Below are 21,731 nucleotides of genomic sequence, written 5' to 3'. Positions count from 1 at the left end.
AAGAGGCGTGGCACTGAACGTGTTAAGACAGTCACTTTGATGCCAATTCCAGGGTCAATATCAAATCATCTGGTGAGCATCTGCATGTGTAACATTGAGTTTGACAGACAAAACTACACATGCTTGTATTTGTGTATTTTGTACCTTGAAGTTCAGTTGCTGGCAGTGTTGGTCTCTCTGTTGGATCTCATAGAGGCAGCGCTGCAGGTCTCTGTGTAGCTGGACCCTCTCTGTCTGCATCTGGTTCACCACTTCCTGCCATCCGCTCTGACCCGCCAGAGTCATAGTCTCCTGTCTCACAAACAAATAAAAATCATGCACCATAAATTTAATAAAAGAGCAAGCATAACAATATGGCACATATACAAGCCATCCCAAATACAATGGCTCTTGAAGACGCACTTCTGAGTCTTTATGTATTCTCAGTGAACTTGCCTGGATAAGTACTTTTTTGTTGTTGTTGTAATTATACCTATAGGAAATTAGTATTTTTAACAATCCTATTGCAAACTAAATGGTAACAGCTAGCCACAACATATTGGCTAATTTGCAGATAATGGCCATGTGCCTTATTTTCTTCATATAAAAGATCGACAATGGTGCCAGAAAACCTGTCTTTGTCCTTGTCAAAAATTTTTTTTTCTGTTCATGTGACAAGTGGCTGGTGAAGTGAAATAATGGTATGCCTTTAAATACCATTCAAAACTCTTGTAGTCGGTGAAAGTGTGACATGAACTACATTATAAAACACAACCAAATGTCATGATTTATTGGACCCAAAATCACAACATTCAGATGAGGAAACTGACCTTGACTGGTCGTCCATCAGTCTCTGGAACCTGCTGGTGTTCCTGTAAGGCTTGGCATTCACTCTGCAGACTGCTTTTCTCAGACCTACCAAACAGACAGATGTCCTTTTCATATGGATGTTATACTATGGATTTATTCAGCCAACACTGAAATAACATTACGGTCATGACTATGAGTGTCCTATGGATGCAACTAAATAGAGGATTTTTTTTATAATTTTTTTTACAATAATAATAATAATCGTAATAATACATGTGATGTATATAGCACTTATCTAGAACTTAAAGTAGCTTTACACTAAGGGGTGTCCAGAGCACTAAGGGCGGAATCCAGAGCTGGATCTGAAGGACCGAAAGGGTTGGTAGGGGGAGAGGAGGTCAGATATTTTCATTTTCAAACCTTTAAACTCGAAATGCAACTGAGGTTTCCCTCATTTACAGTCATGTCGAATATACATACAGAAATTAGCAACAAAAGGCATATAAAATCACACAGCATATAAGCCAACAAGGCGAGACAAAAGTAAGGATACAAATCTATTAAAACACGTACAACATGATTGACAATGGTTGGAGGCATCATAGCAAAATGCAGAATTACCCTGTTCCGAGCAAACTCGAGGGACCTTAAAGACCAGCCAGTCACTAGAACGGTTTCCATAGGTACCACAATTCCAATAATGATTTAGTATAAGGAGGTATCTTACCAATAAGGGCCTTAAATTTCTTTTATTTCTCATCGAGCCACACACCAAGATATTTATATTCAATGACTCTCTCAATGCTAGAACCACTTACGTTAGATGTAGACCATCATATTCAATGTTTCTGGCTCTAGAAAACAGCATACATTTAGTACTAGCACCTACTAGCAATCTAGCATTAACTCAATCAGCGCCAGAGCGATATGCGTGATGTGTGGTTAAAAGGCCAGCGTTCTAAAGTATAGGAATACGTGGCGGATCCTTATAGGATATAGGATCGTTAGCCGGACTCCATCTCGACACAGTGGATAATCAATGGCTCGCCCTAACTCAATAAACAACGTTATTTGGACGTATATAGTATTATACAACCTGGAAATGGTTCATCTAGATCAACATCCCATAATCGAAAACTGTCTACTCCAAGCTGATCGTCCAACTGCACGAGGAAGATACGGTAAGATCCAGCGTTATTTTCGAACGTGTTCCATATAAACTGCTCTGATGATCATATGACCCACACTAGGTGAATGATATAACGTTGCCCACGGAATTATAAACGACCCCCCCCCCCATCCGGTCAACATCAGATGATACGTAGTAACTTCTAGAAGTACCTCCAGTTGAAATTTCTTATCTGGCACCGATCGCTACCAAACTGTATTTGATCATCAATATAATGCATTTGGGGCTATAAATCAAGTTCTGGAGAAAGCTGCAGAAAACGATAAAAACATACTTATACTTTAGACCATATTTTAGTATGAATATGTGAATGAAAAAGTATAACGTTGCTACACCCTGAACAATGGATATAGGACATTGAATGGGCCATAATAATGTCAATTTAGCAATAGAATTTAAAAAGTTATAGCCCTGCAAAGAAGGGGAACTTCTCCATAGACAAATAGAGCTGGCTAGGGATGGTAAATTATGAATTTAACCATGGCGATCAATGTGTTAATATTTCATCTAAATTTCCTACCCTGATAGACGGAGACGTGAGCAAGATTGACACTAGTCAAATAGTTGATTATTGTATATTGGATTATTGTGTATTGGAGCTTGTCTTGTGTGTGTGTGTACACTAGCCCAAGTCTCTAGTCCTTTGTCCAGATTACTTTTAACGTTATATATATTATGATGAAGTATTATGTACGTCTGTGTGTGTGTGTATACTAGGGGTGTAACGGTACACGGAAGCCACGGTTCGGTACGTACCTCGGTTTTGGAGTCTCGGTTCGGTACGATTTCAGTACACAGGAAAACAATATTTATGATTATTATATATTTATAACCGATATCAAACTGTTCTCTAAGGTATTAGCCATCAGGCATATATATATATATATTTTCTTTTTTATTTACTATAGTTTAGTATATATCCACTTGCATTAACATAATACTTAACACATTCATAGTCACCATATTTTGATGGTTAAATAAAATGCTACTATAGGCGATATTATCAGTACTATTTATTATTGCTGTTTCTTATTTGTTTTTACTTTCACTCAAGAACACCAATTATTTAATGGTGATACCAACAATGTAAAAGTAATTTTCATACTTTTGGCCAATACTCCTTTTATTTTTACCTGCTGCTCTTCATAGTTATTTTTTTTTCTTCAGTTATTCTTTAATTTTTTTTATTTTATCTTAACCTACCCATCTGCATAGTCCATCATAGGATTAACCTGGGTGGTGTAGTTCTGCGGGGCCTCTCTGTGCAGAGGGACATAGTTAAGCTACTACAGTACTTATTAATTGGATAAACAAAGTTATATTTTTTTTAACATTATTTTGATCAATTTGACAAATTTCATAAAGATATGTTCCAACTGAATAGTTGCTCAGACACCTGTTAATCAATACTGTTTACTCCAATTGCACAGAGAGCCGACCAGCACACAGCCACCCACTGGGACATGAGGAGATGAGCTTCCTTTTGCAGCTATGTCACAACCCTGTGTTAGATATACAGGGTGGGGAGGATCTATGTGGGAGGGGCACCAATCACCTTTGTTTTTTTCTTGTTTTTTTGTTTTGTTTTTGAAGTTTTTGTACTGTTTTTTTAATATTCTTACAGACTTTTTTTTTAAGGTGGGGTGGGTTATATGGGCCTTTTTTCCCCCTTATGTGCATACTTTGGGCATCTCGTCAACAAAGACCAAATTTGGGTTATCTATTAGTACAGATTCATATACTTTTGAATTATTTTATTTCATATTATAAATGTAGTCTTTAGCTATTTTTTCATGGAACGTTAAAGGTCTCAACATTTCCATTAAAAGGGCTAGCTGTCTTGATACTATATCAAGAAATCGAGTTGAAATATGCATGTTTCAAGAAACACACTTGCTTGAAAAAGATATGCACAAATTAGAAAATCAGCGTTATAAAGCGGCTTCTTCTGCTTCAGCTTTGAATAAAACCAAAAAGGTTGCTATAATCATTGATAAAAAATGCAAAATTACCATCATAGGCAAAGGCAGTGATCAAGAAGGAAGAATAGCTTTTCTAAAATGTATTCATAATGGTAAAAGAATTGCGTTTATTAATGTCTATGCACCCAACTGTTATGAACCAGACTTTTTTCAATCATTGAATAAAATCCTAATGGAACTAGCTGATTTCCAGTTGATTATTGGGTCAGATATGAATTCTGTTTTGGATCATACCTGGGATAAATCAAAAGCAGTTAATCATAATGCTCGCTCGACAAACGCTTTAAAGCACTTGCTATCTGACTTTAATCTTATTGATATTTGGCGGGTTCATAATCCGGGCAACAGGGAGTATACTTTTTTCTCTAATAGACATCTATCATTTTCCCGCATTGATTTAGTTTTAATATCAGCATCCTTATTTTCAGACGTAAAAAAAAATTGAAATCCGACCTATGAGTTTATCAGATCACCATGCCTATTTCTGTCAATTTCAATTCAGCCAGGCTAAGAAAAAGGCCACAAGATGGCGCTTTAACTGCTCTTTATTGGATAATCCAGCATTCTGTGAGCAATTTCAGTCTGAGCTAGCCCAATTTTTAATGATTAATAATAACTCCGTGGATGATTTCAGGATACTTTTGGACGCTACTAAAGGCTTTGTCAGAAATAATGCTATTACTTTCTCTTCAAGTCTTAATAAATCTCAGCTAAAACGAATATTGGAATTAGAAACCATGCTGTCTACCTTGGACCTATCTCAACAGAGGCATTACTCTCAGCAGACTGCCGCTACACTAGCCAATGTTAAGAGTGAACTAAACGATCTTATCAGGAAAAGAGCCGAATCCTCCATCCATAAAGGTAGAGTAAATCAATACTTTCATGGTAGTCGACCGAGTCAAATACTGGCCAACAAACTACGCAATAGTGATCTTGTAGGAAATATTACTATGGTTAAATCAGAAAATGGTGAGCTGCTTACAGATCCAAAATTAATCAATACAAGATTTGCTAAATTTTATAATGATTTATATACTACAGTATATGTCACCAGTTGAATCAAGTTTAATGGGTGCTCCTATATCATTACAAGAACTCAAAACATCTCTGGAAACTATGAATAAAGGCAAGTCTCCAGGGTGGGATGGCATTCCCCCTGAATTTTATTTGCGGTTCTGGGACGTCTTAGGCCCACTACTTGAAATGATTAATATATCCATATCTAAATGCTCCTTAGGGAGAGACGTGAATATGTCCCTAATCTCTCTTTTATTAAAAAAAGGTAAAGATCCAAACCAGTGTTCTAATTGGCGCCCTATTTCTTTAATTAATACAGATGCCAAACTATTTTCTAAAGTATTATCTTGCCGTCTTGAAAAGTTTTTACCTAAACTGATTCACCCAGATCAAAGTGGTTTTGTTAAAAAAAGGCTTTCGTCTGATAATTTGCGACGTCTCCTTCACATCGTCAACTCCGCCTCTCAAGCTAAAGTGTCGTCAGCTGTTCTCTCTGTTGACGCAGAGAAGGCCTTTGACCGTCTGGAGTGGACCTATCTTTGGGCTGTACTGAAACATATGGGACTAGGTCAACATTTTATAAATATGGTAAAAATAATATTTTCTAATCCATCAGCCAGTGTCATAACCGGAAATATTAGTTCTCCTCCTTTCAAAATCACTCGTGGAAGTAGGCAAGGGGATCCGATCTCTGCAAGCTTGTTTATTTTATCCCTTGAACCTTTAGCCCAAGCTATACGGCAATCAGAAAACATTAAGCCAATCTCTGTAAATTCTACTGATCATCATATTTCGCTTTATGCGGATGACATCTTGTTATATATGGAGAATGTATCTCAGTCTCTCTCAAGCCTCCTGAAATGTTTTGAAAAATTCAGTTCAATTTCAAGTTATAAAATAAACTGGACCAAATCAGCACTAATGTACCTAAGAACCACTCGAAACTCTGTGCTTGACCATGAGATCCCGGTTGTAACCCAATTTAAATATCTTGGTATTGATATATTTCCTTCAATTGAAAGAATTGTGTCTGTAAACTACAATAGAACCATTAGGTCAATCATAGACTATCTCAATCGATGGTGTAATATACCTGTCTCCCTTTCCGGAAGAGTCTCTATTATCAAAATGAACATATTACCTCGAGTAAACTTCTGTAGTTCCATGATTCCTATTGCCCCACCTGTTGCTCATTGGGAAAATTTACATAGAGCAGTCTCAAAATGTATATGGCGAGGCAAGCGAGCTCGGGTTAAACTTACTACCTTACAAAATGAGCGGCAATCTGGTGGTTTAACTGTGCCAAATTTTAAGTTATATTTTCAAGCGTTATCATTTCGTCCTCTGTTGAGTTGGTTTAATTTAAATTCCGAGGCCCCCTGGCTTAATATTGAAAAACATATTGTGGCGCCGATTCGTTTACAAGACATTGTCTTCACAGATATTTCACTAAAGCAATGTAGATTACGTTATGGTCCGATAATAGCGCATGCCATATCTTTATGGCGCAAATATGAAAAGTTACTTAAATGGGATACTAAGTGGCATGAACAGATTCCCTTATTTCATAACCCTTTTTTGCTTAGCGGAGGACGCAGTTTTGTAGCTCAATCATGGTCCAATTGTGGCATTCATGTACTTGGCGATGTTATGGAGGACAATGGTCTAAGAACATTCTCAGATCTGAAAGAGTCGTATAACTTACCTGGCACCTCCTTTTTTTATATTTACAGCTCCGTTCGGCTATGCGAGCCTATGGAGTTCTGTTACAAAGGGTCAGATTAAACCGAATATATATATTTATTACTTGAGATATATTGTATAATATTTGTATATAGTCTGATATCCCTTGTATATTCTTTGTACATATACACGGAATATCCCTTTACCTAGGTACAGGCCAGACCATAATATTCGTTCTCCTATTGGACAGCGACCCCCTAGGCGCCAACGGCCATACCCCCAATGTCTAGTTCAAAGCCACCGCTAAGACATGTCTCAACATGCCCAGGTTTGCGCAGTAATACGAGACAGAACTGAGGTTGGCACTAGATTATTCACCTTACGTATAAATACGGCGCAGGTGGAAACAGCAGCAGTCCGTTCATTACTAGTAAAGCCTTCACCACGAGTCAACGACCAAGTGAAGTGAGCAACCTTGCGTCTAAATAGAGCACTTAGAACCGCGTGCGAATAGGATAGTAAAAGTGTCAGAGCTTAGTGAAATAACGTCAAGTTCGACCTAGTTAATGTGAAGTACCGTGCACAGGAGAATCTACACCGGTGAATGCAGAGCCTTTTCCGGCTGGATTATATTGCTTTTGGTACTGTGGCTGCTGGAGCAGAGAACAGTCTACCCCACTGCTGTGTGGGATCTACCCGTGAGGAGCATCACTCGAGCCCGTCTCTAGGAAGAGGCTGGCTGGCTTTCATCTATGCTGTCGCGCATACTTGGATTATAGCTGCTGCCTTTGTCTGCCGATCGAGGGGAGTATATGCGAATAGATGAGCAGGTTGGCACCTTGCATGGTTGCCTCCGCCGTCGGTGTGTGAATGGGTAATATGTAAGTAACAAATTGTAAAGCGCTTTGGATAAAAGCGCTATATATAAAAAAGCAGCCATTTATATGTACCGCCTCCCGTAGCTGGAGCTTATTGATTCCTCGTTGATCCAGACTTTTGCATTCGAACATTCCTCTCCCCTGCTGGCTTACAACCGGAGGGAACCCCCTTAGTATCTCCAGCTGACCTACGAGTGTGCCTTATATAATTCTTATGCTACAGGTGGTATTAATTATCCCCATCGTAATATGCTCATGGACTTACGCTCTTGACCTATTCATGCACATTCTTCGCCATACAAGCGCGACCCTAATTCTCAATACTGTAATCTAATATTGCTGCTCTTCTAATAAATATTCCAAACAGGACTTTCTTTGTTAAGCCGTGTTATTGTGTGGGTGTTCATCACATATACCTGTGTACTGTATGGCCAGTAATTAAAGTACATAACTCAGTAGTGGTTTAATGATACCATACTCTCAATACAGTCAGGGAATTGTACCCCTCAGTTACAAGTTCCATGGACCAAACCAACTACTCACCCGTTAATTACTTTCTCTAAAAAAAACTGCAGGTCTCTCCAAAGGACAAGTCTCTATAATTTATAAAGATCTATCACAAAGATGTACTTCGTCAATACCTGTTATCCAATCATGGAGCACAGAATTGGGATTAGAACACCATCACTCTATCAATTGGACCAGAGTTTGGGGAAATATTACTATGGCATCATGAAACCCAAATCATCAGCAGATTCATTTCAATTTTGTCCATAAAACATATTTAACCCCCCAGAAAGCTTATAGAATGAGACGTGCTATTTCACCAAACTGTACACTTTGTTCTCTAAATACTACTGGTACTTTTACACATATGATGTGGGAATGCCCCACAGTTAAAAGCATATTCCCTGTTGTCCCAAATTACTTCTCCTTAATGATGATGATTCTTTAGCTTTAAGTATTGTTCAGAGACGATTTTGGCTGGCAGGAAGTACTGCAGCAAAAAGAATGTTGGCGCTGCGATGGCAAGCTCCACACTCTCTGCCCTTTAATCACTGGAAACAGTTATTAGCTGATGTTGTAACAATGGAGCTTTCTACAGCTAGATTAAATGGTGCAAGCTATCAAACAATAGATAGCTGGAACCATATTCTCTATCAAGTTAGGACCTTCACTATATAGCTAGCAGGACATAACTAATTATATCTGTATAATTCCTTTTATTTTTTATTTTCTTGGTCTTTGTTGACATTTTTTTTCAATTAATTTTCTTCTCAGGCCTATGACGGGGTGGGTTGGGGGGGGGGGGGTGGTGCAGGGGTTAGGGAGTAGGAGTTTTTATTTTAAATGAGGCAAGGGGCAAGCCAATGCATGTAATCAAATAATTTAAATGTATGTTTTATGTGCATTGTATGCCTGTACCTGTGCCTTTTCTTCCAAAAAATGAAGGTGGAACAACCAGTGACGTCAGACTACACCTCCCTATGTACAGTAGGTTTTTTGTGGACCCCAGGAAGAATAGCTACTGCAATTCTGTAGCTAATTGGGGATCCTAATAAACTAAACTAAACACAAGGTCTACTCGACTACACAATATTATAATGAGTCTCCTCAGTCTACTTTGTATTCTCCTAAATATTCATGACTGGAGGGCGGCTTTACATGATGACAGTGCTCTTGCAAGGCTTCACCACCACATCCTACATTTAAAAATAAATTGTTTAACATTATAAAATGTTTTGCAGAACAGCAAGAAAATTACACAGAATAGTTTGCATGAAACTAAACAGACATTTATTTTGAATGAAAATGTAAATGATTATTTGCCGTTATTCAAGATGATCTAATCTTACCGGAGTTCAGTTAGTTCTGTCTGGTAGCTGCTGATCTCTTTCTCAGTTTTCAGTCTGAAGGCTTGTGCTTCCTGTAATGCTCTCTGCAGCTCATCTACCTTCAGTTTCATCTCCTGCAACATTGGGAGAAAAAAATAATCGGTTAGTGAGTGAGATGAAAAATATTAACTGCACTTAATAATAATGAATAAATAAATAAAACAGGGAATTTCACAGACACCCGCTCCCATGCAGCTCCACTGCATCTAAACAAAAGCACCATACAAAGCAATGACATGTACAGAAAGAGCTTTCTGACTAGACCCTGCATGCCGTCTGCAAACTGATGCAAAGCAAGTTTCAAGCCACAGCTGGTGACTTACCAGCCTGTCTCCCTCATTCTTGAAGGCATCAACACTGCTTCTTTGGCTATTTGACTCTCCTGCAGTCATGGAGGTGATATCACCTGGACCTGACCCTTGCCTGGACTCAACCACCCTTTTGGCCACTGCCAGCTCATCCATCAGCCTATCACGGTCATTTTGGAGGCTGGCCATGGACCTAGAGAAAGCCGCTAACTGCCTGCTGTATGTGTCTTTCTCCAGAGTGACTCGCTTCAGCTCACCTTCCTTTGAGGACAAAGCCTTGGACAGCTCATCCACAAACTTATTCAGCTCTGATGGTGTATCCTCGCTCTCTAGAGCTGCCATTTTATGAGCAAGAATCTGTCGCTCTTTAGCTAATACAGCCAACTCAGAGGTTGTGTCCCCAAGATGGTGCTCAACTTTGGTCATGGCTGACCGAGTCTCCCTGAGCTCTTCGTCATATCTGTTCTGTAGGATCTTGAAGTCTTCAATGAGCTGATCACGGTCATTCTGCAGGGCAACCATGGCTTTGCCCAGTGACTCGCTTTGAGCCTTCATGTCTTGGTTTTGGCCCTTGGCTTCAGATAACAGTTGCTCTGTTTGTAGCAGGTCTCTTGCCAGATCTTCCACCCTTTGATCTGCGGTTTCCCGCTCATTCCTTATTAGCTCCACCTCCTTCTCAAAGGTGTCTAACTCACTATTGTATTTATCTTCAGCTTCCGCCAGTTTGTTGTCTGTCTCAGTTTCCAGTTGCTGCAGTTTGTCTTTCAGGTCATCTTTTGAGATTTTCTGGGAAAAGAGCTTTTGCTGCAGGTCGTTACATTCAGCAGCTTTGGTCATCACAGCTTGCTGCAAGTCAGATATCACTTTGCCTTCATTCGTTTCAGCTCTCTCCTTTTTTAGAACCAATATATCAGCCTCCAGTTTTGTGACCTGAGATGTAAGTTTAGATGTCTCTGCTTTTAAGGCATTGCTCGCCTCCTCTTCCATCTGGATGTCCAAGAGGGACTCCCTCTGCTGCTTGTCAGCAGCAGCCTTTTGGATTTCAAGGTTTTTGATCGTATCTTGCTGGCTCTTAAGTAGCTCCTTCAGCTGGTTGTCCTTTAAGGACAGGACTTGATTCAAGTCCTCTCTGTATCGAAACAGTTGAGCCCTGAGCATGGCATTCTCTGAGTTGAGGTCATCCATCTGATGTAGCAGAGTTCTTATTTCAAGTTTAAGGCCTTTGGTTGCATTAAGGTCTCCTTCGGCTGAGCCCTCTCTACCTATCAAGCCAGCCTGATTCCTTGCCTCCAGCATTCTGTACTCTGATATCAAATGTTCCCTTTCAGTCTGTAAGGACACCATAGAGTTCCTGAATGTCTCCATTTTAGTAGCAATCAGCTCCTTCTCTTGAATAGACCTGTCCGTTTTTGTTTGAAGAGTTCTAACCTTTGTCTCTAGCCTTCTGAACTCCTTGTCAAACTTTTCCCTTTCATTATACAATGCAGTTAACCTATCCTCACAGCCTGTAACTTGGACACGATGATTAGCTTGTAGTTGCTCCAGATAGCCCGACATCTGTCCGTCTCTGGAGGACAGCAAGGAGGCAATCTCTGCATCTTTGTTCCGAAGGAGTGTTTTCAACTGCAAAGACATGGCTTCCTGCTTCTCAGAGTCAACCTGAAGTGTGTCATTGAGAGACTGTAACAGGAGTAGTTGAGCCTCTGCACCGGAGTGAATTTTCTCCAGCTGCTGAAGATTCAGCTGCATTTGGGATGTGGCATCTTCCCTGTCCGCGAGCTGTCTGTTCAGTACACTTCTTTCTTGCTCCATCCTTTCAACCTGAGCGCTCAGTTCCTTCAACTGTGCATTCATAATCTCTACAGTGTCATTGAGTTCAGTATTGCCGACGCCCATTACATATAACTGTTGCTGCTGTGCCGTAGCGGCAAATGAGTATTCATTTAATGCTCTCTCTAGTTTCGACTTGGTTACGTGCAGTTCATTCGCTTCCTTTTCCTTCACCCTCATCTCTTCAAGAAATCTTTTGATGACAAAGCCCTGTTCTAAGAGCTGGCTATCCTTCTCGTGCAAAGTGTTTTGGAACAAGTCATTCCACAGCTTTGTAGCATCTGCCCCCTGAGGAGTGGAAGACAGTGCAGCTAGCTTCATGACATTTGTTTCGGCTTCTCTCTTCAGAGTGTTAATCTGTAGATCTTGGGAGTCTATTTGGTGTTTTAATTCAACACCTAACTGGGTCTCCCTCTCTTTTAAACCCTGAAGCTCATCTATCTGCTCCTGTAAAATAATCTCTCTCTCCAAATAAACACTTTTTTGTTGCTCCATGGCATTTTCAAGTGCTTTTGTTCTCTCAATGGCTTTATGTTCAGACTTCTTACACTTTTCTGACATTTCAAGGGCCATGTGGTCTTTATCAGATTGAACACGTGAAATTTCTTCAGTGGCCTCCTGGAGGAGACACTTCTGGGTTGTCAGCTCGGATTCATGTTGTTTGATTCTCTCCTCTAAAATAGACATCTTCTCTGAACTTCCCTTCAGTTCTTTTTCAAAGTGTTCATAAGTGGATTCTAAGGTCTTACAAGACTTCTCTAAATCTAAAACCAGTTCCTGATATTTGATACAGTCTTGTTGCAGATGATGTATTTCATGGTGCTTTTCCTTAAGCAGCTCTTGCAACTCCTTCTTGGCATTCTTGGTGCCTTCCTTTCCTCGCTGGGCCATTTTTAGCTTCTCTTCAAACTCTTTGACTAATCTCAGCTGCTGTTCCTCTTTTACTTGGCAAATCTGTGTCTTTTCTTCTTTGCTAGCCATTAGCTGGGTGGAGAGGTGTGCGTTCTGTGCATGTAGAGCATTAATAGACTCTGTCAATTCATCGATTTTTTCTGAGTTTTTAAGGATCATATTTTCCAAATATTCATTTTCATTTTTCACTTTGTCAGAGATCTCTTGAGTATTTTCATGCTCCTCTTGCAGAAGGGACTTGTCATCCTCCAAGATCCTAACTTTCTCATTTAGGCTAATAGTCTCTTGACTGTGCTTGTTGATAATGTCCTTGAGCTCTTTAATGACATTCTCTTTCTCTTCGAATTGTACTTCATGGTTGTTCTGAATTTGTAGAATTTTTGCAGAAAGAGTTTGCTTCTCCCTTTGCAACAATTCACTGATTTCCTGTTGAGCACTAAGTTCCGTTTTCTGGGCCCCAATCTGGGCAGTCAGTGAATTATTCAAATTGAGGGCTTCATCGAGTTTAAGTTGCATGTTGTTCTCGCATGATTTTGACTCATCAGAGTGCCACTTTTTTAATGAAAAGCCAGCTTCCTTAAGCTCCTCTGCCAGGTTACCATTGTCAACTTGAATCTCCATCAGCTTCTCTCGAAGTTCCTCTGATGATTCTTTAAGGCTGTGGATCTTGGCTTCCAATTGTTGATTTTTACCAGTCAACTCATCAACTATAATTTCCTGCTTGTTATGAAACTCCTTTCTGATTTTTTTATTCTCCAGCTCCAGCTCCTCAATCTTCTGCTGTTTCACTTTAGCAAACGTCCACATCTTCTCTTTCATTCTCACGTTTTCTTCCTCTATCTCTCTAACTTGCTTCTCCAGACTTTCCTGCTGAGTCTCACGTGTGTGTAAGTTACGGAGGGCTTCTTGCCTTTCTCTTCTGGCACCACCCAAATGTTGTCTCATCTTATCCATTTCACTACTGACATTTTCATAAGCCTGTAAAAGGGACTCATACTCTTGTTTCAGCTCTGAGTGTTTTGACTTACACTCTGACAGTTCTTCTGTTTGAGAGTCCTTAAGAGATTCAAGCTGACATGAAAATGCTTGCTTCTGCTGTGTGATATTTTCTATGGTTAGTTTGAGGCTTTCACAGGCTGCAGATAAATTGTGGTTATCATTAAGGATGTGATCAAGCTCTGAAATGAGCTCGTCTCTTTCCTTGCTCAAGGAAGAGACAGAGCTTCTCAGATCATCATTTTGCTGTTTCAACATTGAGACTGAGATTTCCAAGGCTATGGTTGCAGCTTCCTTTTCTTGATTTTTGGCTGACAGTGTCTCCAATTGTTCTTTGAGTGTGGTGTTCACCTTTAAGAGGTCTTTCCTAGAGATTAAGGCAGCTTGAAGCTTTCTGGTGAGGAGAGTAGTTTTGCTTTGGTTGTCCTGATCATTTGTTTTGGTGCCATCATCTCGAGACTTATGCTGGAGTTCATTAACTTCTGTCCTCATCTTCTCCATGGTAACTTCATGCAGGTGAATCTGCCGCTGTAGTTGCTGTTCAAGAGCAGCAATGAGTTCTTCCTTTTCTAAAACAAGAGCCTGAGAAATTAACAAGGCATCATGTTTTTCATTTAGTTGCATTTCAAGTTCTTCAGAAGATGTGTGGAGTGACTGAACCTCCTCTTTCCTAATATATTCCTGCTCTGGATATGTATCATGCATTCCAGACATCTTTTCATGGAGTTGCTCATTTAGTTCCTTAGCCTCCTTTAGTTGAGAATTCAACATGGAAATGTCATCACTTAGCTGGTCAACACATTTGAAAGCACTTTCTTTTTCTTGCTGTAATAATTCCATGTGCAACTTATTACTTTCACTTTCAGCACACTGCAGCAGTGCCTTTTCAAGCTCTTTAGCTAAAATAGATTTTTCCTTGTCGAGTTGCTGTTGCGTTTCTGCTACAGTGTTTTGTATGCTTTGAATTTCTAAGGATTTCTGGGAAATTGAATCCAGTGCTGTCTCAAGCTCAACTTTCATCAGATCCATCTGCCCCAGAAGAGCTTCATTTTCTCCGATCAAAGCTTTATATTTTTCTTCTTCATAAAAGTCTGCATCTATATTGTGTTTTAGTTCCTCCACTGCAGTCTGTGATATGTTTAACTGGCTCTGCAAATTCAGGTGGTCATCTATTAAAATGTTCTTCTCCTGCTGGTTCTTTTGCTCAACCATCTCTGTTGCCTGCTGACATTTCTCAAGTTCTTCCATTTTTTCTTTTATCGTTGCATGAGCTTTATCCAAATCATTCCCAAGCAACTGCATTTGGGAGTTCAAGGCTTGTGAACTCTGCTCCATGACAATGAGAACCTCGTCTTTGCTTGCCATTTCAAAGGACATGCTCTCTAGCTTTGATTGAAGGCCATGAGTCTCTTTTTCAGCCAGAGACATTTTCAGATCTTGTAGAATTGTATCCCTCTCCTCAACAAGTCCTCTTGACGTCTCTAATTCATCTAGGCGAGACAGAGAAGCCTTACGAATGTCCTCCAATTCCTGTACCTTCTGGTCAAATTGCAACTGGACAGCATTGAGCTCGTTGGTCTGCCGATAATGCTGTTCCACGAGACCCTTGTAATCCTCTTTCAATTCAGATATCTCTTGAGAAAATGTCTTCTCATTTTCTTGAAACGTTTTCATTGCGTCTTTCCTTGCCAGAAAAGCAGCCTGGGCCCTTTTCTGTAGTATTGCCTTTTCTTGCTTCACCTTGGCCAGCTCATTTTCTCCGTCAAGAGCATTTGCGGTCAACCCAGAGATTTCCATCTTCAAGACATCCTCCCTCTTTTTCATCTCATTTTGAAGCTCCTCCAATTTCTGCATCATGTCATGCTTATCATGTTCATGAGCATGATCTTTCACAGACATGCTGGACTGCAGTTGCTCAATGAGAGAGCCGTTTTCATTGAGTGCATGCAATGTGTCTGTCAAACTCACTTCTTTTTCATTTACCTTGGTCTGCAAAATGTGTTTATCCGTCTTAAAATCTTCCACAATACTTTCTCTCTCCCTCTCCAATTCAAGAATCTTTCCCTCTTTTTGAAGAATTGCCTCTTCAAGGACAACAATGTTTTCTTCATATTTTTTGGTTATAGCTTGAGTTTGAGATGTAATGTCTTCCAATTTATACTGTAAAACTGAAATCTCAGTTCCATTGCTATCAGATTGCTTTTCATAATCTTCAATATTTTTCAACAGATCCTTTCTTACAACGAGAGCAGCTTGAAGCTTCTTCTTCATTGCATCTTTTTCTTTAGATAGCTTGGAAAGCTCTGCTTTTAGATGGCCATTGTCCTTAATCAGCTCACCAATCTCTGAAGTCTTGGTTTCAATTTCATGTTGACTGTCTGAAAAGGAAGCTTCATTGTGTTCTAATTGCAAGTGAATCGTTTCCAGCTGTTTCAGAGAGCTTCTGTGCACATATTCCATGCTTCCCAACTGTGCTATTAGAGCATTGTTCTCTTCAGCATGTTTCAGCCTTTCATTTGAGGCAGATTCCATGACATGGGCAATGGCTGCATCCTTCTCCTTCAGCTGTTGACTAAGTCCAGCAAGTAATTCCTTTTGTTGACTTATTTGAATGTTGATGCAGTTGATTTTCTCATCTTTGGCTTGCAATTCATTGTGTAGACAATGATGTTTGTTAACTGCCTCTCTCACTTTATCTGACTCATTATGGAACTTTACGTGCAGATGCTCCAATTTCTCCTTCAGGACAGGGATTTCTTCACACTCATCATGGTGGATCTTCTCTCTCTCCTCAAGACTATACTCTGTCATTTGCAACTGCGCTGATACTTGATCTAATTCACTTTTTAAAGAATTAAACTCACACTGATGACTTTCTTGTGACCGTTTCATCATAGTATGTAAAGAGGCCTTTTCTTCCTCTAATGCAACTAATCTCTCAGCCATGGTTAGCGACAAAATTGACAAATCTTTATCAGCACACTCTTTGCTCGCTTCAAGTTTTTGTAATTCACTTTCCATAGATTGTAGAGCCTGTCGTAAGTCAACATTCTCATTATCTTTTTCCTGTACAGATGCTAATATCTTTTCAAGTTGGACCCTTGATGCTGATGCCTCCAACTCTTTTGTATTAAGCTGATCAGAACCCAACCCGATTGCTGAAGCTGCCTCTGCTAATTTCTCTTGCAAACTGTCTAAGTCTTGCTTCAACACATTCACTTTAAAGTCTTTTGATTTAATTTCATTCCCAACACTTTTCAATTGTTCAACAAGGAGATTCTTATCTTGTGTTTCTCTATCCAGTACTAACAGCCACTCTTTCTCAGAATCTTGTAGAATTTGTTCTATCTTTTGAATGTTTGCTTTCAATCCGGTGATTTCTTCACCTTTGACACTAACCTCAGCTTGAAGCCTCTCCTTCTCGGACACCATTTTCTCCATGACATCACTCATGCTGCTGGACTGCTGCTGTGTTTGAAGCTGCAGATGCTCCTGCAGTGATCGTATCTGATGATTGCCACTTCTTTCAAGCTCATCCCTTTCGGCAACACGTTTTTGGAGTTCCTGTTGCAGATGTGTCCTTTCACCATTGGCTGCATTACAGTGTTTTTGGTGTTCTTGCTTTGATGAAGTAATCTCCTCACTAAATCTCTTATTTTGCTCCTCTAGTTTCTGCATTTCTAAAACTAAATGTTCTGTGTGTTTCACTTGGGCTGTATACTGGCTGTTAATTGCATGAAGGGCCATCTCTCTCTGCTCAAGGTTTTCTGTCAGGGCATTCACCTGAGCTGCCACTTGCAGAAGTTGTGATTTTAGTCTCTCGATTTCTACGGTCAACGATGACATTTTGGCAAGGGCTTCTTCGTTTTGCTTTGAAAGACTGGAATTGAACTCTTGGGTTTTCTGAAGCTTCTGATGGATAGAGGAGGACTCATTACTTAGTGCCTCTATAGTAGTCTCTGCAGTCTTAAGTACATTGTTTCGGTCACCGAGGGCCTTGTTAAGGCTAGACACCTCATCATTCTTTTTGGAGAGTTGTTTTTTAGCATCTTGTAACTCCTCTAGGTGAACTGCATACTTCTCTTGGAGATTGGATAAGGCACTTTGCTTCTCTTCTGCTGACTTGCCGAGGTTTGCAGATTCAGAGGAAAGTAACTGAATTTGACCCTGTAGCTGTGATACCAACTCTGTGCTCTCCATGTACTGCGCTCTGAAGAGCACAGCCTCATCTGTTATTCTCTGCATATCCTGAAGGGACTTTGACTGATCCAAAAGTACTGCCTCTTTTTTCTCCAATGCTTCCTTCAGATTTGCCATTTCAGACACCTGTGCTTGGAGGGTACTGTTACATTTTGAGACAGACTCTTGAAGGTGTGAGAGCTGCTCTTTCATGCTCTCACACTTGGACTCTTTGGCTACCAGTTGTGAATTGAGATTTGCATTGACCGCTGATGAAGCACTTTGAGATTCAAAGATGAACTGCTCTTTTTCCTTCAAAGTATTTTTCAGTGTGGATGACTCTGTAGTTACAGTGTCAACTTGGCCTCTGAGTTTTAAGATACAGTCTTCAAGGTCTGAAACCTGTGCTTGTACACTGATATTTTCATCTACTTTCTGTTTCAACTGAACTTCTTGCTCTGCAATCCTACTACTAAGCTCAGTGTTCTTTTCTACTGCATTACTCAATTCAGTCTGGAGCAGACCAATTGTTTCTGAATTAGATTCAAGATGAGTTTTAAAATTCTCTGTATCTGACGTAATCTTCTCGCTGAGAAAACTAAGCTCTTTCTCTGCGTGTCGCATCGCTGCATCTTTATCTTGAAGATAGTTTTGAAGAGTCTGAGCTTTAGTCTGTAGTTCTACAATAGTCTCCATCTTCTGGCTCGTCTGTCCCTCAACCTCCACAGACCTCGCCTGCAACTGCTGGATGAACATCTTCTGAAGTTTAAGAGAGTTATCTCTTTCTTGTAGCATCAAGCCAAGACTATTCTTATCGGAGCATGCCGCTTTCAGTTGTTCCAACAGATTAGACACCCGACTGTCCTTATCACAGGCTACCGTTGTGAGCGCTGTAATTTCCTCAAGTGTTTTAGACTTCTCCGTTACTGATTTTTGAAGTTCAGATTTTAATCTAATGTTCTGTTCATTCAATACTTGAATATTATCCACAAGATCCACTACCTCTGTTTGCTTCTGATCCACCACCTGCCTCAGTTCATGGTTATCTGAAGTACGTTTTTCCACAGTATTCTTCAGTGCGGTAAATTCAACCTCCATCTTTGCAGCACTCTTGTTCATGGTAGTAAGCTGATTGGTGAGTGATGTCACAGATTCATTATGTTTATTCAATTCATCTTTGTGGTTTTGAAATTCCTGTGTTGTAACCTTTAAGGTCTGTTCTTTGTCTTCTAAACATCGGTTCAGTTCCAAACACTCTCCCTTGAGTAAATCAGCCTCTTCCTGCATTTTAGAGATCAGGTTTTTCTGTTGCAGGACTTCATTCTGATAAGAGCTACATTCCTGGGCTTTCTGTTGAAACATGGTGTCTTTCTCCATCAGACCTGACTTAAGGGCAGAGCCCTGCTCCTGAATAAGAGATAATGTCTCCTGAAGTTGCACCAGCTGGGTCTGCTGGGCTTCCATGTGGGTACGTTGCTCCAAGAGAGTTTCTTCTTTCTCCTTTATGACATTGTTGAGTTGACTGACCTGTGCTGTCAAGCGGTCAACTTGTGAAGTTGCAGTTGCAGCTTGCTCTTCCCTCTCCCTCAGTGTTTTTGATAGAGTATTGCATTCAGTTGTTTTCTCCCGTTTGTTTTGCTCAAGGAACTTGTTTAAATCATCTGCAACCACAGTAAGTTTATCTTTGTCTTTCAACAGGCCGTCAATTATCTTGCGATTTTCTGAATGTTGCATTTCAAGCCCAGATATTTTCTCTTGAAGTAAATTCCTCTCAGTGATTAATTCAGAAATTGATTCAACCCTCTGTGATACATCTTGCTGTAATCTCTGATTATCTTCTGTTAGACTGTTTATTTTCAAATTAAAACTGGAATTCTGTTCAAGAGCCACCTTCATATTTGAATCAAGATCTGATGCAATCTGTAGTTGCTGGGCAAGGTCCTCCTCTCTGATTTTGTAAGCAGCTCGAAGCTGAAGGTTTTGCTCAGTGAGTGCCTGGATGTGGCTGTGTACGCTAACCATCTCTGCTTGCCTCTGCTCTCTCTCCTGTCTCATTCTGATGTTCTCTGCAACATGATTATCCAAACTTGCTTTTAGCTCTGCCTTTTCAGACTCAAGCAACATGGCATTGTCATTCATCACACCGAGCTGACTACTAAGTGACATCACTGACTCATTTCTCTTATTCAGCTCGCCTTTGTGATTTTGACATTCTTGTGTCATATTTCTGAACGTTTCTTCTCTGCCTTCAATATGTTGATGGAGTTGTGAGCATTCTCTATGAAGTGATTCAGCCTCAGCCTGCAGCTTTGAGATAACACCTTTATGTTCCATGATGTCATGTTGCAACATGCTGGATTCTTCCTCTTTCCGTTTCAACATTCCATCCTTCTCCAGTAGCCCAGATTTCAGGGTGCTCCCCTGATCCTGAAGCAAAGACAATGTTTCCTGAAGTTGTACTTGCTGAGTTTGCTGGGCCTCTAATTCTGCTCTAAAAGCAATGACAATCTGCTCTTTTTCTTCTATGCAATGTTGGAGCTGCTCAACCTGAGACATCATGTTTTGAACTTGACCCTGTAGTTGTGCCACCATCTCCTCCCTCTCCCTGAGCATATTGTTGAGATTACTACATTCATTTGTTTTCTCCAACAGCGTTTCCGAGACAGACTGTGCATTTAGTTGAAGGAGTCTATCAAGATCATTGATTCTAACACTCAGCTCTTTCTTGTCTCTCTGTAGCCCTTCAATACATTTGCTACTTTCCGAATGCTGTGTTTCAAAGGCAGATATTATTGTTTGCAGGGAGTCCCTCTCAATTGTAAGCTCTGAAATACCTTTCATCTTTTCAGTCGCTTCCATTTTGAGTCTCTGCTTCTCCTCTGTAAGGCATTTTACTTGTTTATCTAGATTGCTGTTGAGTTGAAGAGCTGTTGTGACCTTTTCATTCAGTTGATCCACATGCTTCTTTTGATACTCCAGCTCCTCTGTCTTAATCTTGACATTGCTTTGAAGCTGCTGTTTTTCAGTCTTCATGCCTTTCAAGAGGTTCTTGAGTTTTGAGATATTTTCACATTTATTGTTGAGTTCTTTCCCCAAATTCAAATTTTTTGAACTTTGGACTTGTAATTCAGTGGTGAATTTCTGTCTCTCACCCTCTGCCTCTTTCTGAGTAGACTTTAGTTTGCCTTCCAATGACTGTATGGTGTCCAGTTTTCCTTGCATCTCCTTCTTTATATTTCCCTGACTTTCCACTTGTTCTTCTAACTGTTTGGACAACGTTTGCAGATCCTCATTATATTTTGCCACCTCTGCAAGACGTTTGTTCCGTTCCTCCTTAAAGGATTTTAATTCTTTCTCATAGGCCTGCTCTGTTTCATGAAGCTGTTCCTGTAGTTTGTTATTACTGGTGTTCTTGTCTTGGAGCTGCAGGATGAGTCCTTCTGACTCCTGTAGTTTATGAGAGATTAATGAAATCTGCTCCTTCAATGATGATATCCGTGTTTCACATTCAGAGAGATGATTGCGGTGGCTCACATTCTGCTTTTTAATCTCCCCATGGAGATCATGAATGGTCCTTTTATCCTCTTCGACTTGCTTTGACAGATCCTCTACCTCAACTACATTAGACTGCCTCTTCTCTTTGGCCTTACTCAATTCCATCTCTGTATCCTTGACCTTTTCCACAAACTCTGCCATCTTGTTATTCAGTTCATGCTGGTCTGAGTCCTGAGAGTCTCGGATGATCTTCGCCTCTCGTTCTGCCTTGCTCAGGGCACTCTCAATACGAACCAGGTCCTCCTCCTTGAGCTTGATCTCCTGTTTCAGCATTGTGATCTGCTCTGTGTACTCCACCATGTTACCAGAGAGGGTTGATATTTCCTTGTCCTTGTCCAACAGGATGTCTTTAAGGCTATCTATATCCCGTTCACAGCTTTGAAGGTCGTGGATGAGCTGGGCCCGTTCTTCCAGGTGAGTAGTGTTCAGTTTATCCAGCTCATCGTTTGTCTGGTCTAGGTCAGCTTGCAGAGATTCTATGGTAACCTCTTGCTTCTGTGTCTAGAAATTTGGAG

At 40.2% G+C, this 21,731-nt stretch overlaps 1 protein-coding gene across 1 annotated transcript in view; it reads right to left on the bottom strand.

Annotated features, from left to right (window-relative positions):
- Window positions 1-21,731, bottom strand: part of LOC311246928 (uncharacterized protein) — a 139,983-nt gene that overhangs the window by 17,336 nt on the left and 100,916 nt on the right. Inside the window, exons 22-25 of the mRNA XM_084337183.1 lie at window positions 16,882-21,717; window positions 9,398-9,510; window positions 810-894; window positions 145-291 (exon numbers count right to left, since the gene is read on the bottom strand). Coding sequence (XP_084193309.1) covers window positions 145-291; window positions 810-894; window positions 9,398-9,510; window positions 16,882-21,717 — 5,181 coding nt within the window. The remainder of the gene's footprint in view (window positions 1-144; window positions 292-809; window positions 895-9,397; window positions 9,511-16,881; window positions 21,718-21,731) is intronic.

The sequence above is a fragment of the Notolepis coatsorum genome (genome assembly GCF_963971535.1).
Source record: "Notolepis coatsorum genome assembly, chromosome: 20".
NCBI classification, from domain to species: domain Eukaryota; kingdom Metazoa; phylum Chordata; class Actinopteri; order Aulopiformes; family Paralepididae; genus Notolepis; species Notolepis coatsorum.
This window is presented reverse-complemented; position numbering and strand designations above follow the sequence as displayed.